Source organism: Taeniopygia guttata, chromosome Z (assembly GCF_048771995.1).
Source record: "Taeniopygia guttata chromosome Z, bTaeGut7.mat, whole genome shotgun sequence".
NCBI lineage: Eukaryota > Metazoa > Chordata > Aves > Passeriformes > Estrildidae > Taeniopygia > Taeniopygia guttata.
This window is the reverse complement of record NC_133063.1, coordinates 3,816,284-3,835,789: the sequence shown is the minus strand read 5'-3', so window position 1 is coordinate 3,835,789 and position 19,506 is coordinate 3,816,284. Positions and strand designations below refer to the sequence as shown.

The following is a 19,506-nucleotide window of genomic DNA, read 5'->3' as shown; positions in this document are numbered from 1 at the left end:
GTGGCTTTTTAAAAATCGTGGGCATGTCTGTTTTTTTCTGGAAGCCCCACAGGGATGGTTTCAGGTGGTACAGGCAAACCTACAGCTGCCAGAGCAGGCTGGGTGTGAGCAAGCACCTGGAGCTGCTGTATTAGGAAGTGAGCATTGAAAAGGGCTTTAAAACAAAATAGAAATAAAAAAACATCTGATCCCTATGCCTGCTGAGGAGCTGATCTGCGATGCTACACCCCAGGCAAGAAGGGTTGGTGTAAGCATATCTCAAGGCAGCCAGTGGATGCCAAGATGCTGAGGTGATAGAAGTTGTAATTTTCAATCTAATTAAGTGGAGTAACTATTTGTGGATTTATGCTGCTTAATTATTGTGAGCTCTGGGAAGGTGGGTGCTGTGGGTTTTGCTGTTCTTTGCACAGAGAGTGCCCAGGGCATGGCATGGGCTCTTTCAGGGACACTCCACACTGGTGGGGTGGGCATGGAGAGCTGGAGGTGGGCTTCACATGGCAGCACTGGACTGCTGTGGTCTTGGGTTGGTCCCACGTCTCCTGCTAGGACCACGTGTCCTGTTCTGGAGGCAGGTTGAAGGAGAAGGCTCTGCTCCAGAGCAGAAGGTGGATGTGGGAATATTGTGTGACTCTTGCCAGCTCTTCCCACAGCTGTGAGGTGACTGTTTGTTGCTTATCTGATTCTTCTTTCACCGCCATGTTCAGTGGTAAGAATAAAATAATGAAATAAATTGACGATAAAGAGCTGCCTATCCAGAGCTTGGTTGGTATCTCATGTCTTTGATTTCTTCCAAGGCCAGGTGAGACAGGAAAGCAATTCTCTGCCGGGTTAGACTGTAAACAAGTGCACTGTCCTCTTGTAAGCAATGGTACCAACAAGGCACGTTCTAGCTGGGGCAAGACCTGTAAAACCATGGGAGAGCTCTCAGGGAAGGCAGGTCTGCTGGGCTGTGAAGATCTCACCTGTGAGATCCTGCAGAGCTGCCCTCAGGGGTGTCTGCAGGGCCTCCCCTGCTCCCCTGAGCTGGGTTTTCCCCCTGTCTTTGGGGGAGCAGAGGTCCCAGGGTGACAGACCCGACCTTGGCTCTCCTGCAGCACATACCACACGGCCCTGGACAGAGAGATAAGCAGCCCTTATCTTGCTCCTGTAAACCCAGGTTTGAAATCTGTCTCTCCCCCTCCCTTCTGCTTGTTTTCTCTTTCCTTCTGCTTTCCAAAGCCGTTGTTTTTGTTGGGATCCTGCTCCAGCAAGGAGACAAGGAGTTCCTCCCCGTGCAGAGATGCTTTGTCTGCCCCGTCGCAGGGGATGGAGGCAGAGCTGTTAAATAAAACACTTCATTTAAAAACAAGCAAGGAGGAAAATCGGGGTGCCTCAAGTGTGCAGGTCTGAGCTCTGTGGAGCCCTGGGTAAAAGGGCTGATGCTTTGGGTGCAGCTGGTGGCAGGGAGGGCTGTGGAATTCAGCCTGGGGCAGCTGCTGCTGCCCAGCCCCTGCCTCGTGTGCTTTTTGCCATGCCAAAACAAACTCAGAGTCGAGCCTGTCAGAGCCAATCTTCATCTCTCTGCACTTCGCCCTCCCCGCTGCTGGCGCGGTGCAGGGTGGCTGTGCTCACACCCCTGGGTTTTGGGGAGCCCTGGGGACTGTCCCCGTGGTGCCAGGGGACATCCCCGAAGTGCTGACCAGCTTGGAGCAACCTGAACTGCCTACTTGGCCATCAGGGTGGGCCTGAACCATCCTGGCAGTACAACCTGACTGAATTTCCCTTTCAGCACTCGGTGTTGGGAAAGGTGGGGACGGCTGAGGCTGCTCCAGGCAGTCCCCAAAAACGAGCTGCAAGCAGGCTTTTCCTCCCCAAGCACTGCTCTACCCAAAATACAGGTTCTGCATCTCAAAGTCCACCACCAGGTGTTTGAAACCGTGCTCTCACCACAATGGAAATATCCAGTGGAATCTCCCCGGGGCTCCTCTTTTTTCTTTTTTAATATGGATTTTTCTGCACCACACACTTTTTATCTTTGCATAAAAAGCTAGTTCTCAGAAACAGAATATTCTGTTTGTCAATGCCAAAAGGTCTGTGGGCTCTCTCCCTCTCCCTCTCCCTCTCCCTCTCCCTCTCCCTCTCCCTCTCCCTCTCCCTCTCCCTCTCCCTCTCCCTCTCCCTCTCCCTCTCCCTCTCCCTCTCCCTCTCCCTCTCCCTCTCCCTCTCCCTCTCCCTCTCCCTCTCCCTCTCCCTCTCCCTCTCCCTCTCCCTCTCCCTCTCCCTCTTTTTTAAATATTATCTTTTTTTTTTTTTTTTTTTTTTACTAAAATAGTGCTGTCTGCGGCCAGCCTTTGCTCTGGTGCAAAGTTTCAGCACTGGGGGGGTCATGTGAGGTAAATCAGCAGAATACAAACCCTGCTGTTATTGACTAAACTTTGCCCAGGTCTCACCTAATCACCAGCCTAACACTTATTTAAGAGCTCCAGATCTTTTCCTGAGAGGAGAGAGCTCAGCCCCACATCAGCACTGGAGCAGCCCTCATCCCCAAGTCCTTCCAGGGCCCTGGCATCCTTCTGCTGCAAAGGGTGGCATTTTTAAACCCTTTGGATATAACTCATCCCTGAGTGATTTCTTGCTGTTACTTTCTTTTTCTGGGGTAGCAGGTTTACTGCTTTTTTGCCCCTTGTTTTTTTTTGTTTTTTCTTCCCCTACTCTGACAGGATTCTGCTGTAATTTTCAGTCACTTGAGAGGTATTACCCAAATTTAGGCTGTCATTAACTCCCAGCAGGATGGTTTTGGTGTCCCTGTGTGAAGAGCAGGCTGGATGTTGTGGCTGATGGAAAATCTTCCATGTGCGCAAGAGTTTTAATTGTGGGCCCACTCAGCTCACAGCTAGTGGGGTTTCATCCTCCTAGCAAATCTGAAGGCAGTTTCTTGTCTCTCCACTTTCAGTTCTAACGGCTGAATGTTTCCAAAGGAGGAACCTTCCAACAAAACGATTTAATTTCCCTCAGTAATATTTTGGGCACAATCTGTTGGCGACTCTTTTATCTGGCGTGCCATCTCTAGGCTTATAACCTTCTTTGATGTGGCTCATTCAGGGGAAAAATGGCATTACACACTACCTCAATCATTCAGATGTCAGAGAGGATATTGCATTTGACTAATCGGGGGAAATTTGGGAAGATTTAGTAATGCCAGGAGACATGACCCACTTCCAGTTAAACGCTTTTCAGACAATAGAGGTTGTGCTAAGTGGTGGGGGAGGGAGAAACACTCACAGAGTAGAAAAAAGTGAATAGTTACTTATAATTTTAAATTTTATTGGGCTGACCCTTTCCTAGGCTCAGGATGTGCTTGCTTTTTTTTGTGTTTATTTTTTACTTTTTCTGAGAAAAAGGTAATACTGGTTATTAACTGGTTTATCTGGAGATGACCATCACTGTGCTGTGGGTACCTGTCACCTTTGGGATGAGGGTGTTGGGAGCTGTGGTCCAGTGAGGTGTGGCTCTGGTCCAGCTGTGGGTGACCAGTGGTGGCTGGGGATGTGGGAATTGATTTTGGCTGTCCCAACTCAGGGAGGTGCCTGCCTGATGATGTGCATCTTAAGTACATAAAGAGTATTAGTGCACAAAGCAAGATTTAAGTTTTTTTTTCTTGTGTTCCAAACCTTCAGTGTGGCTCATTCCTGATCCTACAAGTGTCTGGCCAAAACCAAACAGAAACTGCAGAGGTGCAGCTCTGTGATGTTGTAAAACTGCGAGATAGCCAAACCTAAGTTTGTAGTATATAAACTCTTACTTCAAAGGCTACAAAGGAGAACATTCTTTTAAGAGGCAACTCCGTAATTTTTAGTGCTGCAAGTTCTGTCAAGCAGCTTGTGGATGTTGCTTTGTGCAAGGTTTTATCTTTGCAGCCATGTGAGCTGAGCAAAAGCAACTTACTCTGCTTAAAGCTTATTAAACCCCTTATTAAAAATAGTTCTGTAATCCTCCTGGAGTATGGCAACAACACTTGGGTCTAATTCCATATTGTAGCTAAATTCACGTTGTAGCAATGTGCAAGGTGCTGCTGAGATGCAGACACACGATATTGCAAGATCCTGGAGTGAATGTCCAACGTGATGGAACAACACCAGAGCCCACCTGAAAAGCCCAAGATGAGCTGTGCTGCATGGGCAGCGTTTTGGGGCAAAAAGTCCACCCTAGAGATGTGCTGGAACTGCTGCTGGTTTCTGGAAGGGGCTCCAGGCCTTTAGACTTTGTTGTTGTTTTCACTTTTGTGTGATCATTCAGGCGTAGGTGTTTTTTAATGCTCTGCTTTCGCCTGCAGCCAGGATTCCACTGCTCTCCTTCCACAGGATACAATCCACTCTTGTTTTCTGAGCTGTTCCCCAAAAGCTGCTCTTTGAAGAGCCACATTATAAAATTGAAGCTTAGAAATGAACCTCAAGCACCTTCACTGAGCAAGCTAGCACCTTCCTCGGGTTAAAATCTTGCTTCTTCCACCTTCAAGCTTCAGAGCCAGTAGACTGACATTTTTTAGATGCATCCCCGTTGATAAATGCTGCTTTTACGTGCAGTTACAGAGATGGCTGGAAGAGACGCAGCCCTGACGCTTGTGTAGATAAATTAATTTCCTTGGCACACACCTCTGGGTGTCTGAGCTGGTCACTGTGGGCTCTGGACTCTGTGTCACCCCTGTGTCCCACGAGTGACTCCAGAGGAATTTCTGCAGCATTAGCGGTGGGTGTTGGATGCCCAGAGCTCCTGTGAGGTTTGGGGGGCTCTGGGGTGATAGCTAGGCTCCCTGTTGCCTCCCTGCTCACACTCACCTGCCTGGGAAGAAGCTGGAGAGCTGGGAACAGCTAAAATGTTCCTGGGATCTGGACAAACCTGTCCTGGCGTGAGGCTAAACTTCAATATAGTTAATATGTCTGGGAAGAGAAAAGGCCGATTTGGAAGGACTTGGCTTCTCTCCTCCTGTTCACACAAAACAAATGTAATTTTTCAAGTCAGGGCAGAGCAAATCAGTGCAGATCTGAAGCAGGGCTCATATTTTGAAAGCTGAAGAGCTTTTGAAACACCCCAGCAGATGGAATGGACCCTGGCTGCATCTGCCTTACCTGCTTTAACCCCATAAACAGTTCTGACCCTTGTCTCTTACAGGCCTTGTACATAATTTATGTGTGATTTGAAAGTTGGCTGCTCTGTTAACACACTTGTCCATGACTGATGCTCGGAGGAGTCTCTTGGGAGCTGCAGTGCCCATGCCCAGGGCTTGTGTTCGATTGCTGAGATGCATTAAAGGTGTTTAAGTTGTTGGATGGAAGCAGGCCAGTTAAAAATGGAGACACAACTTTTCCCACCCTTTATTTGAGGCAGAGCTTAGGGAAAGCTGAAGCCACTGTGTGGGTTCTGTGCTCTGGCCATAAACCAGCAGTGAGGGGGTGGCTGCTGCGTCCTTGGTGCCACAAACCCCTGGTGCTGTGCTGAGTGTGGGAGTGAAAATACAGCAGAGGCCTTTGGCCACTAAACCATCTGTGAATATCTGTGGGGTGACCCCTGAGACCTTGATGGGTCTCTGCAGGGGCTACGTGTTCTTCCAACAACCAAACCCTGCTGGTGCTGGGGTGATGTCCTGCAGCCTTGTCCCTCGTGTCCCCCCCAGCAGGCACGAGCCTGGCTGAGGTCTTCAGCTCTGCAAGGATGCTGTGAGCCCCCTGAGCTGCCCTGCCTGACCCCTCTGCTTGTGTCCAGCATCCCTTCCACATGCTCACAAAACCCCCTCACTTCAGGGGATCGAAGCAGTTCCTGGGGATGCCTCTTGCATTTTATTCCTGCAGGTGGGATGTAAGACACTGGGGATAAATTTGCTGCAGCAATAAAACACAGGTTAGGAGAGATAATAATATTAACTGTGGCAGTCTGTCTCACTACCGGAGCAGCCTCTACCCTCTTCTATCTTGTGATGAGGAGAGATTTGTGGCTTATTTTCCCCTGTGTCAGTGCAAAATGGGATGTGGGCTTTCTCCCGTGCATGCAAATCCTGAAAGAAGTGTTGGAGGAGCAGGGAAATCCCAGCTTTCCCAGAAAGAGTTCCTGTCTGGAAAAAGGCTGTGAGGACGCTGAGGTTTGCTGGCTTCCTTTGAAACAAAGCCCAGGCCTTTGTCAGGGCTTTGCTGGTAGATGGACAGAGGGGAAACCTCCTCTCTGAACAGGCAAAAATGCCTTCTGAGCAGGTTAAACTGCTTTCCTGTGAAAAGAGCTTTTGTGAAAACCAGTCCCTTGGGACGCCTCCCTGGGACATCAGTGCTGGCAGTCAGGAGCTGGCTTTGTGGCTGTGCTGGTGGCAGCCAGGCTGTCCCCAGATCCTGCTCTGCTGTGGCCATCAGTGCTGTCCTTGCTGACCTGGCAAAGGCCTGGGACATGTTGTGTCCTGAATGAGGTGGCTTCTCTGAAGTGCATCAGTCTGGAGCTCAGATCCACAATCCTACAGCTGGAAACACCAGCAGCATGGAAATATGGGGTTCTGCAGACCCTCTGTGGGGAAATCCCAGAATCATGGAAGGATTTGGGTGCAAAGGACCTTAAAATTTATCCAGTCCCACCCTCTACCATGGGCAGGGACACCTTCCACTGTCCCAGGTTGCCCCAAACCCTGTCCAACCTGGCCTGGGACACTTCCAGGGATCCAGGGGCAGCCACAGCTGCTCTGGGCACCCTGTGCCAGGGCCTGCCCACCCTCCCAGCCAGCAATTCCCAATTCCCAATATCCCATCTGTCCCTGCCCTCTGGCAGTGGGAGCCATTCCCTGTGTGCTGTCCCTGCCTGCCTTGTCCCCAGTCCCTCTGCAGTGATTGAAATCAGTGACTGAAAGTGTCCAGGAAAATACAGAAGGAGGTGGGCACTGGGCTGAGCTCTGCTCTGCTCTTCCAGCCCGGTGCAGGGGACATCCTGCTGCTGGCAGTGACCCCGATTTGCAAATGCAGCACAGGGAGGATGGGGAGAAGAGGGGAAAGCAAATATTTGCCTTTCTGTGGCTGAATCCATCTCGCTGATGCTCTGATAGGTCCCGCTCCTCTCACACTCGAGCTTCTGCTATTACTAGAATATTTTTGTTTATACAAAGTGGGTCTTATCTCCACCGTAGCTGGGAATTGGGAGGCTGTGCTCTGGTAGTGCCTTTGATAATGCCCTGATAAGGGCTCGCTGCCCCTGGCAGGGAGGAGGAAAGTCAGCCTCGCTGCCCTGACAGGGAGCAGCAAGTTGAGAGGTGCCACAGGGAGGAGGGTGGTAAATGCTGGTTTGGTATCTGGGGTGAAGAGTGTGGGCTTAGGTTTGGATGCAAAACAGTTTTGTTTTTGTTTTTGGGGTTTTTTTTTTGGTTTTTTTGGGGGGTTTTTTGGGTTTTTTTGTGGGTTTTTTGTTTGTTTTGGTTTTTTTTGGTTTTGGGGTTTTTTTTGTGGTTTTTTTGTTTGTTTGTTTGTTTTGTTTTGTTTTGTTTTCTTAATAAAGCAGCTAAGAGTACTTGTTGGAAAGTTTGCAGCAACCTCTAGTTTCACTCTGGAAGGTGGAGCAGCTGTGAGGGGACATGAGCTGCTTCACATCTCTCTGATGTTCGTAGGTCACATCCCCTTTGGACACGGTCCCAGATCCCTGGTGCATCCATGAGTGTGCATGGCCACTAATGCCTCTTCTGATGCATTTGGATATTGGGGAAAATTCCTTTGTGGAAGGGGCTGTCCAGCCCTGGCCCAGCTGCCCAGGGCAGTGGTGGAGTCCCCATCCTTGCAGGGATTTAAAAGCTGTGTGGATGTGGCACCTGGGGACATGGGGCAGAGCTGGGAATGGTTGGGACTGATGGTCTGAGGGGTTCTGCAAGCCAAGTGATTCTGGGGCTGTGTGGTTTGGTGGTGCTGTGGGTTACCATGAGTGCAGCTGGCAGTGCCTGATGCCACCTGAGTTCAGCTGTCCCTGCCCAACCACTGCAGCCTGAAGGAACTCAGCAACTGGGAGTGACTATTTTGTCAGAAAAGGCAGAAACCTTTGCTCCTGTGTGTTCTGAACTTGTTTTGCTTTTACAACAAAATAAACCTGAATAATGTAAAGTTTATTCAATTTAGTTTTTACTTCCTCATTTTATTCATCTACCTAGCAAAGCATGAGGTCACCCCTTAGAGAGAGAGAAAAGTGGCAGAGCAGTGTTTGGTAGAGGTGGATTTGAGTTACTCTTTGGCCCTGGTTTGAGTGAGCTCATGATTTGTCTCCAGCAGTCTTTTGTATGTTGTTCCCCTTCCCTGAGCCCTTCCTGCAGAACACAAATGCTGCTTTTCTAAAGGCAGCATTTTCTAAATGCTTTTCTAAAGGCACCACCTCCTAAATCACCTTCTGAGATTCCAAATTCAGGGGTTGATGGAGATGTTCTTTCCTGAATCCTTGCTCATTTAAGCAATAAGTATAGTTACGCTGCTATAACTTCAATATGTTTTATTTGTTTGGCTGCTTTTCTAGTTAATAATAAATGTTTTCCTCACCTTGGGTGGCAAGAGTAGATGTAACTGAGCTTTGAAACGGGTCAAGTGCTGCAGCTGAGATGATGGGACCCCGTGGCCTCAAGGCAAGTGGCATCAGTTGCTGTGTGACCATAACTTCTGTCCTCCCCCAAGGGAAAGGCATCCCTTGGGCAGGAACCAATTTCTTGGTGTTGGGACAAAGCTCTTGGGGCCTGAGTGAGAGAATGTGTGGTGGGAACAGAAATCTGACAGCTGGGGTGCCTCTGTGAGGTGGGAAGAGCCAGAGCTGAGATTTCCCTTGGTGGCAGCCCTGCAGCCCTGCCTGTGCCCCGCTGGAGCCTGTGCCTGATGGGAATAAAGAAATGCTCCTGTGGCACAGGGAGAGGTGTTCCTGTGAGTGCACACATCTCCTGCTGAGACAGGGATGTCCTGCACACCGAGCCAAGAGTGGATTTGTTGTGGGAATAGGGAAGGCAGGAGCAGCACCCCATGGCTGAGATAGATTATTTGGGTTTTTTTTTAAATCTATTTTTATTTTCTCCTTCTGTTTGGGTGCTTTGTTCTGTGGACACTTCAGTATTTCATGAGAGCTGTGTTTGATCTTCCTGGGAATGTGTGTTTGTGCACAGCTGGGGCAGCCACCCTTCCAGAGGGAAGAGATAACCTTGGATTTGCCTGTCTCTTTTGGGGATATTGCCAGACCAGGGGGAAAAAAAAATCAAAATTCAAACCAGAAGGTGAATTTAGAAAAGCTACGTTTTGTGATGGTGATTTTTGTTTTGTTGTTTTTTGTTGGTTTGGGGTTTCTTTTCCTTTCTTTTTGGTTGTTGTTGTTGTTGGCTTTTTTTTTGTGGTTTTTTTTTGTGGTTTTTTGTTGTTTTTTTTTTTTTTTTTTTTTAAGTAGGTTTAGGTGCCCTTCTTGCAAGCATTTTCCCACTTGGGCAGTCTTCTGTATGTTGTTCCCCTTCCCTGAGCCCTTCCTGCAGAACACAAATGCTGCTTTTCTAAAGGCACCACCTCCCAAATCGCCTTCTAAGATTCAAAATTCAGTGGTTGATAGAGATGCTCTTTCCTGCATCCTTCCTAATTTAAGCTTTTGTCTTCCCTACCCTTGCTGGAGGAGATTGGATGTGGGATTTAGGGGATGCTTTTCCACAAAGTTGCTGTGTGGGGTAAAGAAGAGGCTGCAGGATATGGGTGTGGGAAGATCTGGAGAGCCAAAATCTCAGTATTTCAGCTGGACAGATAAAACTGTGAGGGAATGAGAAGGAAAACAGCTGACTGTCCAGCCATGCTGTTCATTGCATTTTATATATTAAAAATAAAACCTCATTTTGTTTGAGTTTCATTGGACGTGTGTTTTGAACCAGTGTTAGCTCAGCAATTGCAAAATCCTGATGGTTTATTTCGCAGGAGAGAAGAGAGAGAGTCTGTAATGAACATGGAGCAGCTCGTGACACAAGTGCTCCTCTGAGATCTGCTCTAAAGACATCTTGGCAGCACCAGAGCCAGTACAAATCACATCCCCAGATACCTGGGAATTGCTGCAAGGAAGAAATTTAGGAAGAATTTTTTCCCTGGGAGGGTGGGCAGGCCTGGCACAGGGTGCCCAGAGAAGCTGTGGCTGTTCCTGGATCCCTGGAAGTGCCCAAGGCCAGACTGGATGGGGCTTGGAGCACCCTGGGATAAGTGGAAGGTGTCCCTGCTCATGGCAGGGTGGCCTTGGGTCCCTTCCCACCCAAACCATTGTGCCAATGTTGGAAATGCAGGAGCAGTGGTTCCCTCCAGGAGACCTTTTCTCTGCCCTGCCGTTCTCAGCAGCTGGGAGTGTCCACGTGTGTGCTCACTGCTCCAGTTACTTCAATTGAATGCATTTATTCCAGCTTTGTGTCTTGATCACTGGGGCTGTTCTCCACGTGTCTCCTTTCTAACAGACCTTGCTGCTGGAATTCTTTTTTAATTACCTCTAGTAAAACATTACTCTGTAAATCCCTGGTGATCAATTTGCTTTCCTTCAGTTGCTCAGCAGTGAAAAGGATGCAGAGGTGGCCACAGGGGTCTTTCCAGCATAACCCTCTCACTGAAAAATGCTGAAAAATGTCCTGTAACTTTAAGTCAAGCCTCTTTGAATTAAATATGCCTGAGTGATGTTCCAAGAGGGGTTTTAATGCCCGAGTTCTGGAGATGTGAGGGGTTACTGCGCAGGTTGATTAATCCAATTACTTCTTTTGAGTAAGGTTAACAGTCCAGCCTGGTGGAGATGTTGCTCTGCAATTAACAGAGGATTTTGGTGCTGTTTGGGTACAGTGGGGAGGATGGCTGAGCTCTGGAGTGGTGGGGGATGTGCTGTGGTCCCCTGGATTTTGGGAGACACTGGTGACACCCTGAATGCTGCTGGTGTCACTGCAGTTACAGACAAGGAGCAGCCACTGCTTTAAACATTTCCAGCTGACAGCCCTGCTGTTCCCTGGCTGTATCCCTGCACCCCAGAGCCGGGCTCCTCCCAGGACCATTTCCATCTAAAATCATCTAACATGGGGTGGTCACTGCCCTCCCTGGGAAGTGAACATGCTTGTGAATTTCCCTACAGCATCACGAGGCTGTGTGGCAGATAGAGGACTCTGAAAACCCAAGGGGAAAAGGCCATTTTTGACTATTTAATTAAACCCAAAGGCTTTTTTTTAAACTATTCATTACCAATCGGCTATAAATGGTATATATTTAGCATATTTTGGATCCAGCTGATGCTCACCAAGGAGTAGTGAACTCACATGGATTTCGGATGGAAAAGGGGACAGTGGAGGCAAGGTTACCTCACATCACTGCTGAAGGTTTTGATTAATTGAGAATTACAGGAGAGAAGGGTAATTAATGCCAATCAAGTGGGATTTGCAGAAAGTAGCCTGGAAGGATTTCACTCTTGCAGTATGACAGACTGGTGAAAGTCAGGCTACAGGGACACTTGGCCCCTGCGTGGAGTTTTTAGTTAGAAAAAGGCAAAACCCGAGTCTGTAAAACCCCAATAACCCTTACTTTAATAATAATTTAAAAAAAAAAAAAAAGTCTGCATGTCTGAGCTGTGTGTGAAAGGCTCATCCTGGGCCAAGGATATTTTTGTGGTCCTGTGCAATGTGGGGATTTTTTAATCAGTCACTTTCCAGGAGGGGTGAGGAGTGCTGGAGGAGCTGATGTGGCTGGGTGGTGCTGGGCTGTGGCCAGGGGAGGTGGTTGGGGAAGGGGTGCTGAGCTCCCTGCTCCAGGATGGTGATGCCACAGCTCTTCCAGGGAAATCTGCAAGTGAAGTCCTGTCACCTGCATTGGCTTTATTGACGGATTTTTGTCCTTCCCAGGGAGTCTGCAGAGATTTTGGGGGCTTGCAGAGCATCATTCCTTCTGGCAGGGGATGGACAGGGATGGTGAGCAAATGGGAAGTGTCAGGCAGGCCTGACAGAAGAGAAACTCATTGTTTTTGTGGGGCAGTGCTGCCCTGCTCAGACCCCAGGAGCTGGGGAGGGGACTCGCAGCAGCGCCCTGGGTGTTGACATCTCTTGGAGCTGCTCTAATCCTGGTGAGCACAAAGTTTTGAAGGGCTTTGCAGGGTTTGGTTAATTCTGCCATGGAGCACATGCTCCAGCACTCCAGGCTTAGCCCTGCAGAGGGAAGAGCCTTGCACGCCGTGTCTCACCAGGCTGCTCCCAGCTCCCAGCCTTGGCAGTGCTGTTTAGAGCCACCCAGGGTGAAGGCTTTGGATCCACCCAGGCTGTGCTCAGCCTGATCCTGGCTGGAGAGGGCTGCAGAGACACCCCGAGTGCTGCCAGCTCCCATTAACCCGGCCCAGCCCTCCCCTGCCACACCTGGGGCTGGTCTCAGCTGTTTGCTGGGGTGGCACAGGTGACAGTGCACATCCCCCTGCTGACCCTGCTTTGGTTTCGTTGCTTTTTAAAGGGCAGAGAAGCAAAGTGAAAATAGAAGTTGCTGCACTGCCTGGAGCAAACCATGGTGTCCCAGCTCACGAGGCAGTGGCTCACCAGCCCGGGAGGGACCGCCTTTTTTACCCCCGATTAAGACCAGATTGTTTATTTGCACTGTCCTGAAGCACCTGGGGCTTTATCCACTTCTGCAGCATCTGATGACTTACTGGGAGAGGAATTCTGCAGTGAGAGCAGGACTGTGTGTGCACTCAAGACCTTGACGCTGAACTTGTCACTCTTAATTAGACCTGTGATAACGAGCGACGCCGAGATGCCACAGAAGAAGTGGCGGGGGAGATGCTGTGAGCACATGAGTTGGCTGTTACTTACATATAAGACTATTGATTAGTCTTGGAATTTGTCCTGAAAATCACAGCTAATTAATGAAAAGCCTTCAAGGGTACCCCGAGTATTTCTGTCCTGGTGTCAGGGCTGGCCTGCAGCTCCCCTGTGCTTGGTGCCAGCTCTCTGTCTGCTTTTGGTGACACGGGGTTGGTGCAGTGATGAACTGCAGCCTTTTAAATGCCCCTTCGTTAGAAATGCTTCTAATGAGCCAGTGGATGAATGCTGCAGACGCTGCTTGTCCAAGCACTTCCCAGCTGCTGTGACACTTTTTCAAGTCACCATCGGAGTTAATTTGGGCAGGGGAATAAAGTTCCACAAGGAGAAATAAAGCAGATTTAGTGCTGGTGGGAGACTTGGAGCCATCCATCAGCATGACAGCTCTTCAGGGGGAGAGGAGAACATCCCTGTGCCTCGAAGGCATCAGTGAAGCACAAATTCAGGGGCCTCTGCAGTGCCCAGGGATGGAGAGGTGCTCCCCAAAATTTAGGAGCCCTGCCTTAAAGGAGGCTTTGTCTGGGTGTGCATTTGTGTGTTTGTCCAAGGTCCATCTCCACTAGCACGAGGATGATAGGGAATATGAGGGGTGGTGTAGATAATGCCCATCTTCCTTGGCTCTGCTGTTTGTTTTCGTACATTTTTATCAGCCCTGGGAAACACTCAATTTGTTTGTTCTCATGTTGAGGAATTAGAGATGTTCCTGCAGAGTGCCACTGTCTTTCCCTTTACATTTAACACACTCAGCAGGTTAGCACTTTCATTCTGTAGCTCAAAACAATGTTTTTTATGCTTTTAAAGAAGTAAAACATTCATTTTTTTCCCCTATCCCTAGAGCATGATGCTGTTGTAGTGTGTGTCCCCCACTCGGAATCGAAATGATGATTTGCCAGTTGTTTTGGTGTCTGTGGGGATTTAGGGTGAGGAAGAAGTTGGTCTTTTGCTACTGGAGTTCCCTGTTTGAGTGGATACCCTCTGGGCTCGTGCTGGAGATGCTGGATTTGTGTTTTTTGTCCCCAGTGTTGGGTACCAGCACTGGGAGAAGTGTGCAACCCTGGGACATCCCTGCGAGCCCTGTGGCAGGCAGGGACACCCTCTGCCACCTCTCCTGTCCCCTGTGAGTGTGTGCCAGCTGGTGGTACCCGCAGCAGGCTGAGAAACCAGACCAGGCTGAGACACCAGGGTCAGCAGGTCCGGCTTAGAGAGCCCTGACCTAAATTTGAGCTTGGCTTGTCTGTCGGGCAAGGGAGAAATCGCTCCTGGGATGAAAATCTCATCCAGAGGATGGGAAAGGGAGGATTATGGTTTGCCATCTGCCTCGATATTCAGTAATGTAAATAATAATAAACAAGGTAATGATCCACAAGTCCCTTAATGGAGATATTTTGCCTGGCTGCCAGAGCACCTCGCGGTGCCTTGCTGCGTCATGGGCGAAGCAGTTTTTTCTCCTGAGTCACTGCCAAGTGGAGCAGAAGGGAAGTTTAAGGCTGCAGGGCACCCAGGAGAGCTCCCTTTCCATGTCCCCCTCCTGCCAGCACGCATCCAGTGGCTCTCCCTAGCACCCATGGGTGCAGCAAACACAAACACATTGACCACAGCAGAGTCACTCCTTCAATAACCCCCTGTGGGACCCTGCTGCCTTGGGCACAAACCCCCTGTGCTGCTGAGCCCAGCTCAGCCCTGGTCTGTACTAATGAAAACTAATGAAGATTTAGCTGAGAGAGAAGCTGTGGACATCCAGACAGGGGCTGCAAGTAAAGTCCTCTTTTATTTTTCTTTTTTTTTTTTTTTTTTTTTTTTTAATAATTTCTGGAAGAGCATCTTTAAATTATTTCTGGGAAGCGATCTTCGATGCTAGTTTAAAAATGAAAATAAGGGACAGAAAAATGACACCCCAAGTGTGTGATATGGCCACTTTTATTTCCACGTACAGCATGTACTTTCCTCTTGCTTGAGAAGAGTGCAGTTTGGGAAAACCTCAGTTTTAGTAATAGATAGCTTGTGAGTGAGAGCTGCAAGGTGGTTATTGGCGTGTTTGAGTGTAAGCTGCTTAGCCATTCATAGGCTGTGTGTGTAAATATAAATATTCTTGGGAAGCCAGGGCTGACATTTGTGCTGGTTTTTCTTTCGTGTCTATTTTTAGTCCTCTTCGAAAGCATCCAGCAATAGTGCACACTGAACAATATAGAATGAGGTTAGCAATAAGCTTGCTGCAAAGGGAAAAAAGTAGAAGTGTGCTTGCTTAACAGAGAAAAATATACAGAGATTTGTCCCGATTTCCACCTTGTTCTAGTGAACATTTGTGCGTTCACCTTTGATTTTTTTTTTTAATCACTGTTTCTGTTTTCTATAAAGTCCTTTCATAAGATTTTCTTAACCTGCGTGGAAGAACCTTTGTCATGACATGCTATGTGCCCACCTCTGTTACTGAATTCCCAGTAGTGAGGTGAGGTGGTTGTTGCTATTTTATTCTGGGTTTGCTGCTGTGCCCTCCCTCTATCTGCAGTTTGTTGGAAGGATGCCCCTGGAAAAATGCCCTTGACCCAGGAGCAATGAAAACTTCCTGGGGTCAGCTGTGAGTGTTGGCATTCCTGAAATAACTCGGGGGATTAAAACCCAGTAATAATAAAGATGGATTTGCTGATGTCCAGCTCACCATGAAGACTTGCAACCGCCAAACGGCCCAGACGAAGCTGAGATCGCTGTTTTTTAATATTTTTTACTTAATGGAAGATGATACAATTTTCTTAATGTAATGAAAATGATGCTCTGTCCATGGAGTTGTAACTCCTTGCCTGCAGACCTGCATCTCGCTGAGATGGAGCACATTGCCCAGAGCTTGCTGGGAGTGCCTTTGGCCAGCACTGAGGGCTTTGAAACAGTAAAAGAAGACCTGCCTCTTCTAATTTAATGTTGGTTTTAATCTGCATCTGCAGCGGCAGCCTGCTAAAATCTAAATCAAATCAGGAGGTGGGGATTGAATTTATTAAGCTTCTGCTTAAGCTGTGTGGAATAATGCAAGAGGCAATAAGAGCACTGAATGGCTTTAGTTTTACTGGGGATGTGGTTAAAAAAAGTCACAAAGTAAACCATATTTTTTTCAAATTATTTTTTTTGGAGCTGGAGCACATGGAGCTATTTCTAGTTAGTTTTAGCATTTTGTTTAAAGTCATCCTCAAGGACTGAAGGAATCTTTTTCTTAAAAAATAAATTTAAAAAAGGAAAATGTATGGAAACCCTGGAGTATCTGGAAGTTGAGTGGTTTGCCCAGGGTTGTGTCTCCTGAGCCCAAACTCAAGTTAATCCTTCATTCCCAGTGCTTTGAGATGGGCCCATGTGCCCTCTGCCTTAGAACAAGCTCCTCCAGCAGATCAAGAGGCTGTTAAAGCTCTCAGGAAGCCTGGACAAGGCTTGTGAAGCAGTAAAATGATGCTGGAAATACGATTATTGGAAGCAGCAGCTCACAGAGATCCTCTCCCCACCCACGCCTGGGTGGGCACTTGCCAGCACCCTGGTTTTGGTGACACAGTGGCCCTCACCCGAGTGGGCTGACTTGTCAAAAAGAGGGGGTGTGAAGCTGTTTTGGGGAGCAGGTTGCAGAGGTCAGAGGCAGGGAATGCAGGGGAGGTGAGGGGGGTGAGCCCAGCGTGACCCACCGAGGGCTGCCCCCAGACCTCCTCAGGTTATAATCAAAGCTGGCCTTGTGAAAACGCGCCCGTGACAAAGTGCTTTTATCCCAGCGCTGTGTGGTTGACGTGTCTGGGATTTATGGCTGGGAGGGAGGGCTTGGGTGGGGGTTTGTGTAGCAGCCTGCCCTGCAGGGAGGGCAGCAGGGAGGGGAGGACGGTGGAGGAGCACAGCAGGATGAATGGTGTTCCCCCTCTCGGGATGTGTGCGTGTGCACGCACGAGAGGACAGCATTAGAGATGCTTGGGGAGCTGCATTCACTGCAGCCTGTGCCCCTGGCTGTGTGGGGAGTGCTTGACCGCAGCTGGGACCTGCCAGCCTGGGCTGTCACCAGTGCTCCTGGGGCCTTGTAAACACATCTGTCCTGTGTGGTGTGTTCTGTCCTGTGAGATGTGTTCTGTCCTGCATGGTGTGTTCTGTCCTGTGTGGTGTTTTTTGTCCCACATGGTGTGTTCTGTCCTGCATGATGTGTTCTGTCCCACATGGTGTGTTCTGTCCTGCATGGTGTGTTCTGTCCTATGTGGTGTATTCTGTACTGTGTGGTGTGTTCTGTATTGCATAATTTGTTCTGTCCTGCATGGTGTGTTCCGTCCCACAAGATGTGTTCTGTCCTGTGAGATGTGTCTGTCCTGTGTGGTGTGTTCTGTATTGCATGGTGTGTTCTGTCCCACATGGTGTGTTCTGTCCTGTGAGATGTGTTCTGTCCTGTGTGGTGTGTTCTGTCCTGTGTGGTGTGTTCTGTATTGCATAATTTGTTCTGTCCTGTGTGGTGTGTTCTGTCCTGCGTGGTATATTCTGTACTGTGTGGTGTGTTCTGTCCTGTGAGATGTGTTCTGTCCTGTGTGGTGTGTTCTGTCCTGTGAGATGTGTTCTGTCCTGCGTGGTGTGTTCTGTATTGCATAATTTGTTCTGTCCTGCATGGTGTTTTCTGTCCTGTGAGGTGTGTTCTGTCCTGCATGGTGTTTTCTGTCCTGCATGGTGTTTTCTGTCCCACATGGTGTGTTCTGTCCTGCATGATGTGTTCTGTCCTGTGTGGTGTGTTCTGTCCTATGTGGTGTATTCTGTATTGTGTGGTGTGTTCTGTATTGCATAATTTGTTCTGTCCTGCATGGTGTGTTCCGTCCTGTGTGGAGTGTTCTGTACTGTGTGGTGTGTTCTGTATTGTGTGGTGTGTTCTGTCCTGCATGGTGTTTTCTGTCCCACAAGATGTGTTCTGTCCTGTGAGATGTGTCTGTCCTGTGTGGTGTGTTCTGTATTGCATAATTTGTTCTGTCCTGCATGGTGTGTTCTGTCCTGTGTGGTGTGTTCTGTCCCACATGGTGTGTTCTGTCCCACATGGTGTGTTCTGTCCTATGTGGTGTATTCTGTACTGTGTGGTGTGTTCTGTATTGCATAATTTGTTCTGTCCTGCATGGTGTGTTCCGTCCTGTGTGGAGTGTTCTGTACTGTGTGGTGTGTTCTGTACTGTGTGGTGTGTTCTGTCCTGCATGGTGTGTTCTGTCCTGCATGGTGTTTTCTGTCCTGCGTGGTGTTTTCTGTCCCACAAGATGTGTTCTGTCCTGTGAGATGTGTCTGTCCTGTGTGGTGTGTTCTGTATTGCATAATTTGTTCTGTCCTGCATGGTGTTTTCTGTCCTGCGTGGTGTTTTCTGTCCCACATGGTGTGTTCTGTCCTGTGAGATGTGTTCTGTCCTGCATGGTGTTTTGTGTCCAACATGGTGTGTTCTGTCTTGTGAGATGTGTTCTGTCCTGTGTGGTGTGTTCTGTCCTGTGTGGTGTATTCTGTACTGTGTGGTGTGTTCTGTATTGCATAATTTGTTCTGTCCTGCATGGTGTGTTCTGTCCTGTGTGGAGTGTTCTGTACTGTGTGGTGTGTTCTGTCCTGTGAGATGTGTTCTGTCCTGCATGGTGTTTTCTGTCCTGCATGGTGTGTTCTGTCCTGCATGGTGTGTTCTGTCCCACATGGTGTGTTCTGTCCCACATGGTGTGTTCTGTCCTGCATGGTGTGTTCTGTCCTGCATGATGTGTTCTGTCCTGCATGGTGCATTCTGTCCTGCGTGGTGTGTTCTGTCCTGTACGTTGCTCTCTGTCCCACAATAGTGCATTTTGTCCTGTGTGGTGTGTTCTGTCCTGCGTGCTGTGTTCTGTCCTGTGAGTTGTGTTCTGTCCTGCATGGTGTGTTCTGTCCTGCGTGGTGTGTTCTGTCCTGCGTGGCCCCTTGCATGTGTGTGTGTGCACACAGCCTGGGAAAATCAGTTTTATTATTATTACTATTATTGTTATTATAACTCCCCAGTGCTGTGGTCAGGGTGGCTGGTGGGATGAGCCCACACCCACCAGGCTGTGGGCAGTGGGTGCTGAGAGCTGTCCCCCTCCTGTCACACCTGGGTGGCTCCTGGTTGTGATGAATTGCTGAGGGTGGCCCGTGGGACCTCTTGCTGCTGCTGGAGCTGTACCCAGGTTTCACCCTCACAGGCACCCCATTTCAGGCTGCTCCAGGGTCAGCATGTCCCTGTCTGCAGCCTCCAGTCCAGGCAGGTTCAGGGCTCAGCCCAGCCCCGTCTGCAGGTTGGAACATTTGCAAGGTTGCCAAGACCAGCAACGCCTTGTGTTTGAAGCTGCCCTGAGCTGGGTACACCCTGATCTTTGGCTATTTTGGGCACTTCTCGAGCATGTCTGAATCTCACTTTTTGCCAGCAGAGAGCTGGCACTGGATGAATCCACAGCAGTGGGCTGGTAGGGGTCCCAACCAGCCCCTTCCCCACTGCAGCCTCCTTTCTTTGTGGCAGAGGAGCACTGAAAGCTCATGAGGTGCTAGAGCTGGCGTGCTGAGAAAATTCAAGTTTTCACATTGTTTCCCTGGTAAAACTGTTGTTCTGGGAATATGATTGTGTGGCTCCATTAACATCTAAAGGTTCCTGCTGCTGTAGCTATTGAGCAGCTCTAAAAATAATTACGTGTGATAACATACAAAAATCTATTGCTTTTCAGCTGCAAAGTGGCCTTTCAGGTGGT

General features: G+C 48.9%; 1 protein-coding gene across 6 annotated transcripts in view; it reads left to right on the top strand.

Moving 5' to 3' along the window:
• Nucleotides 1–19,506, top strand: part of MYO5B (myosin VB) — a 147,785-nt gene that overhangs the window by 7,769 nt on the left and 120,510 nt on the right. The window contains exon 1 of one of the 6 annotated variants that reach the window (XM_072922938.1): nt 18,919–19,123. The exons of the other annotated variants lie outside the window; for them this stretch is intronic. Within the exon in view, the coding sequence (XP_072779039.1) occupies nt 18,998–19,123 (126 nt within the window). The 5' untranslated portion in view covers nt 18,919–18,997. Of the gene's footprint in view, nt 1–18,918; nt 19,124–19,506 lie in introns of those variants that run through there. 6 annotated transcript variants of the gene reach the window in all.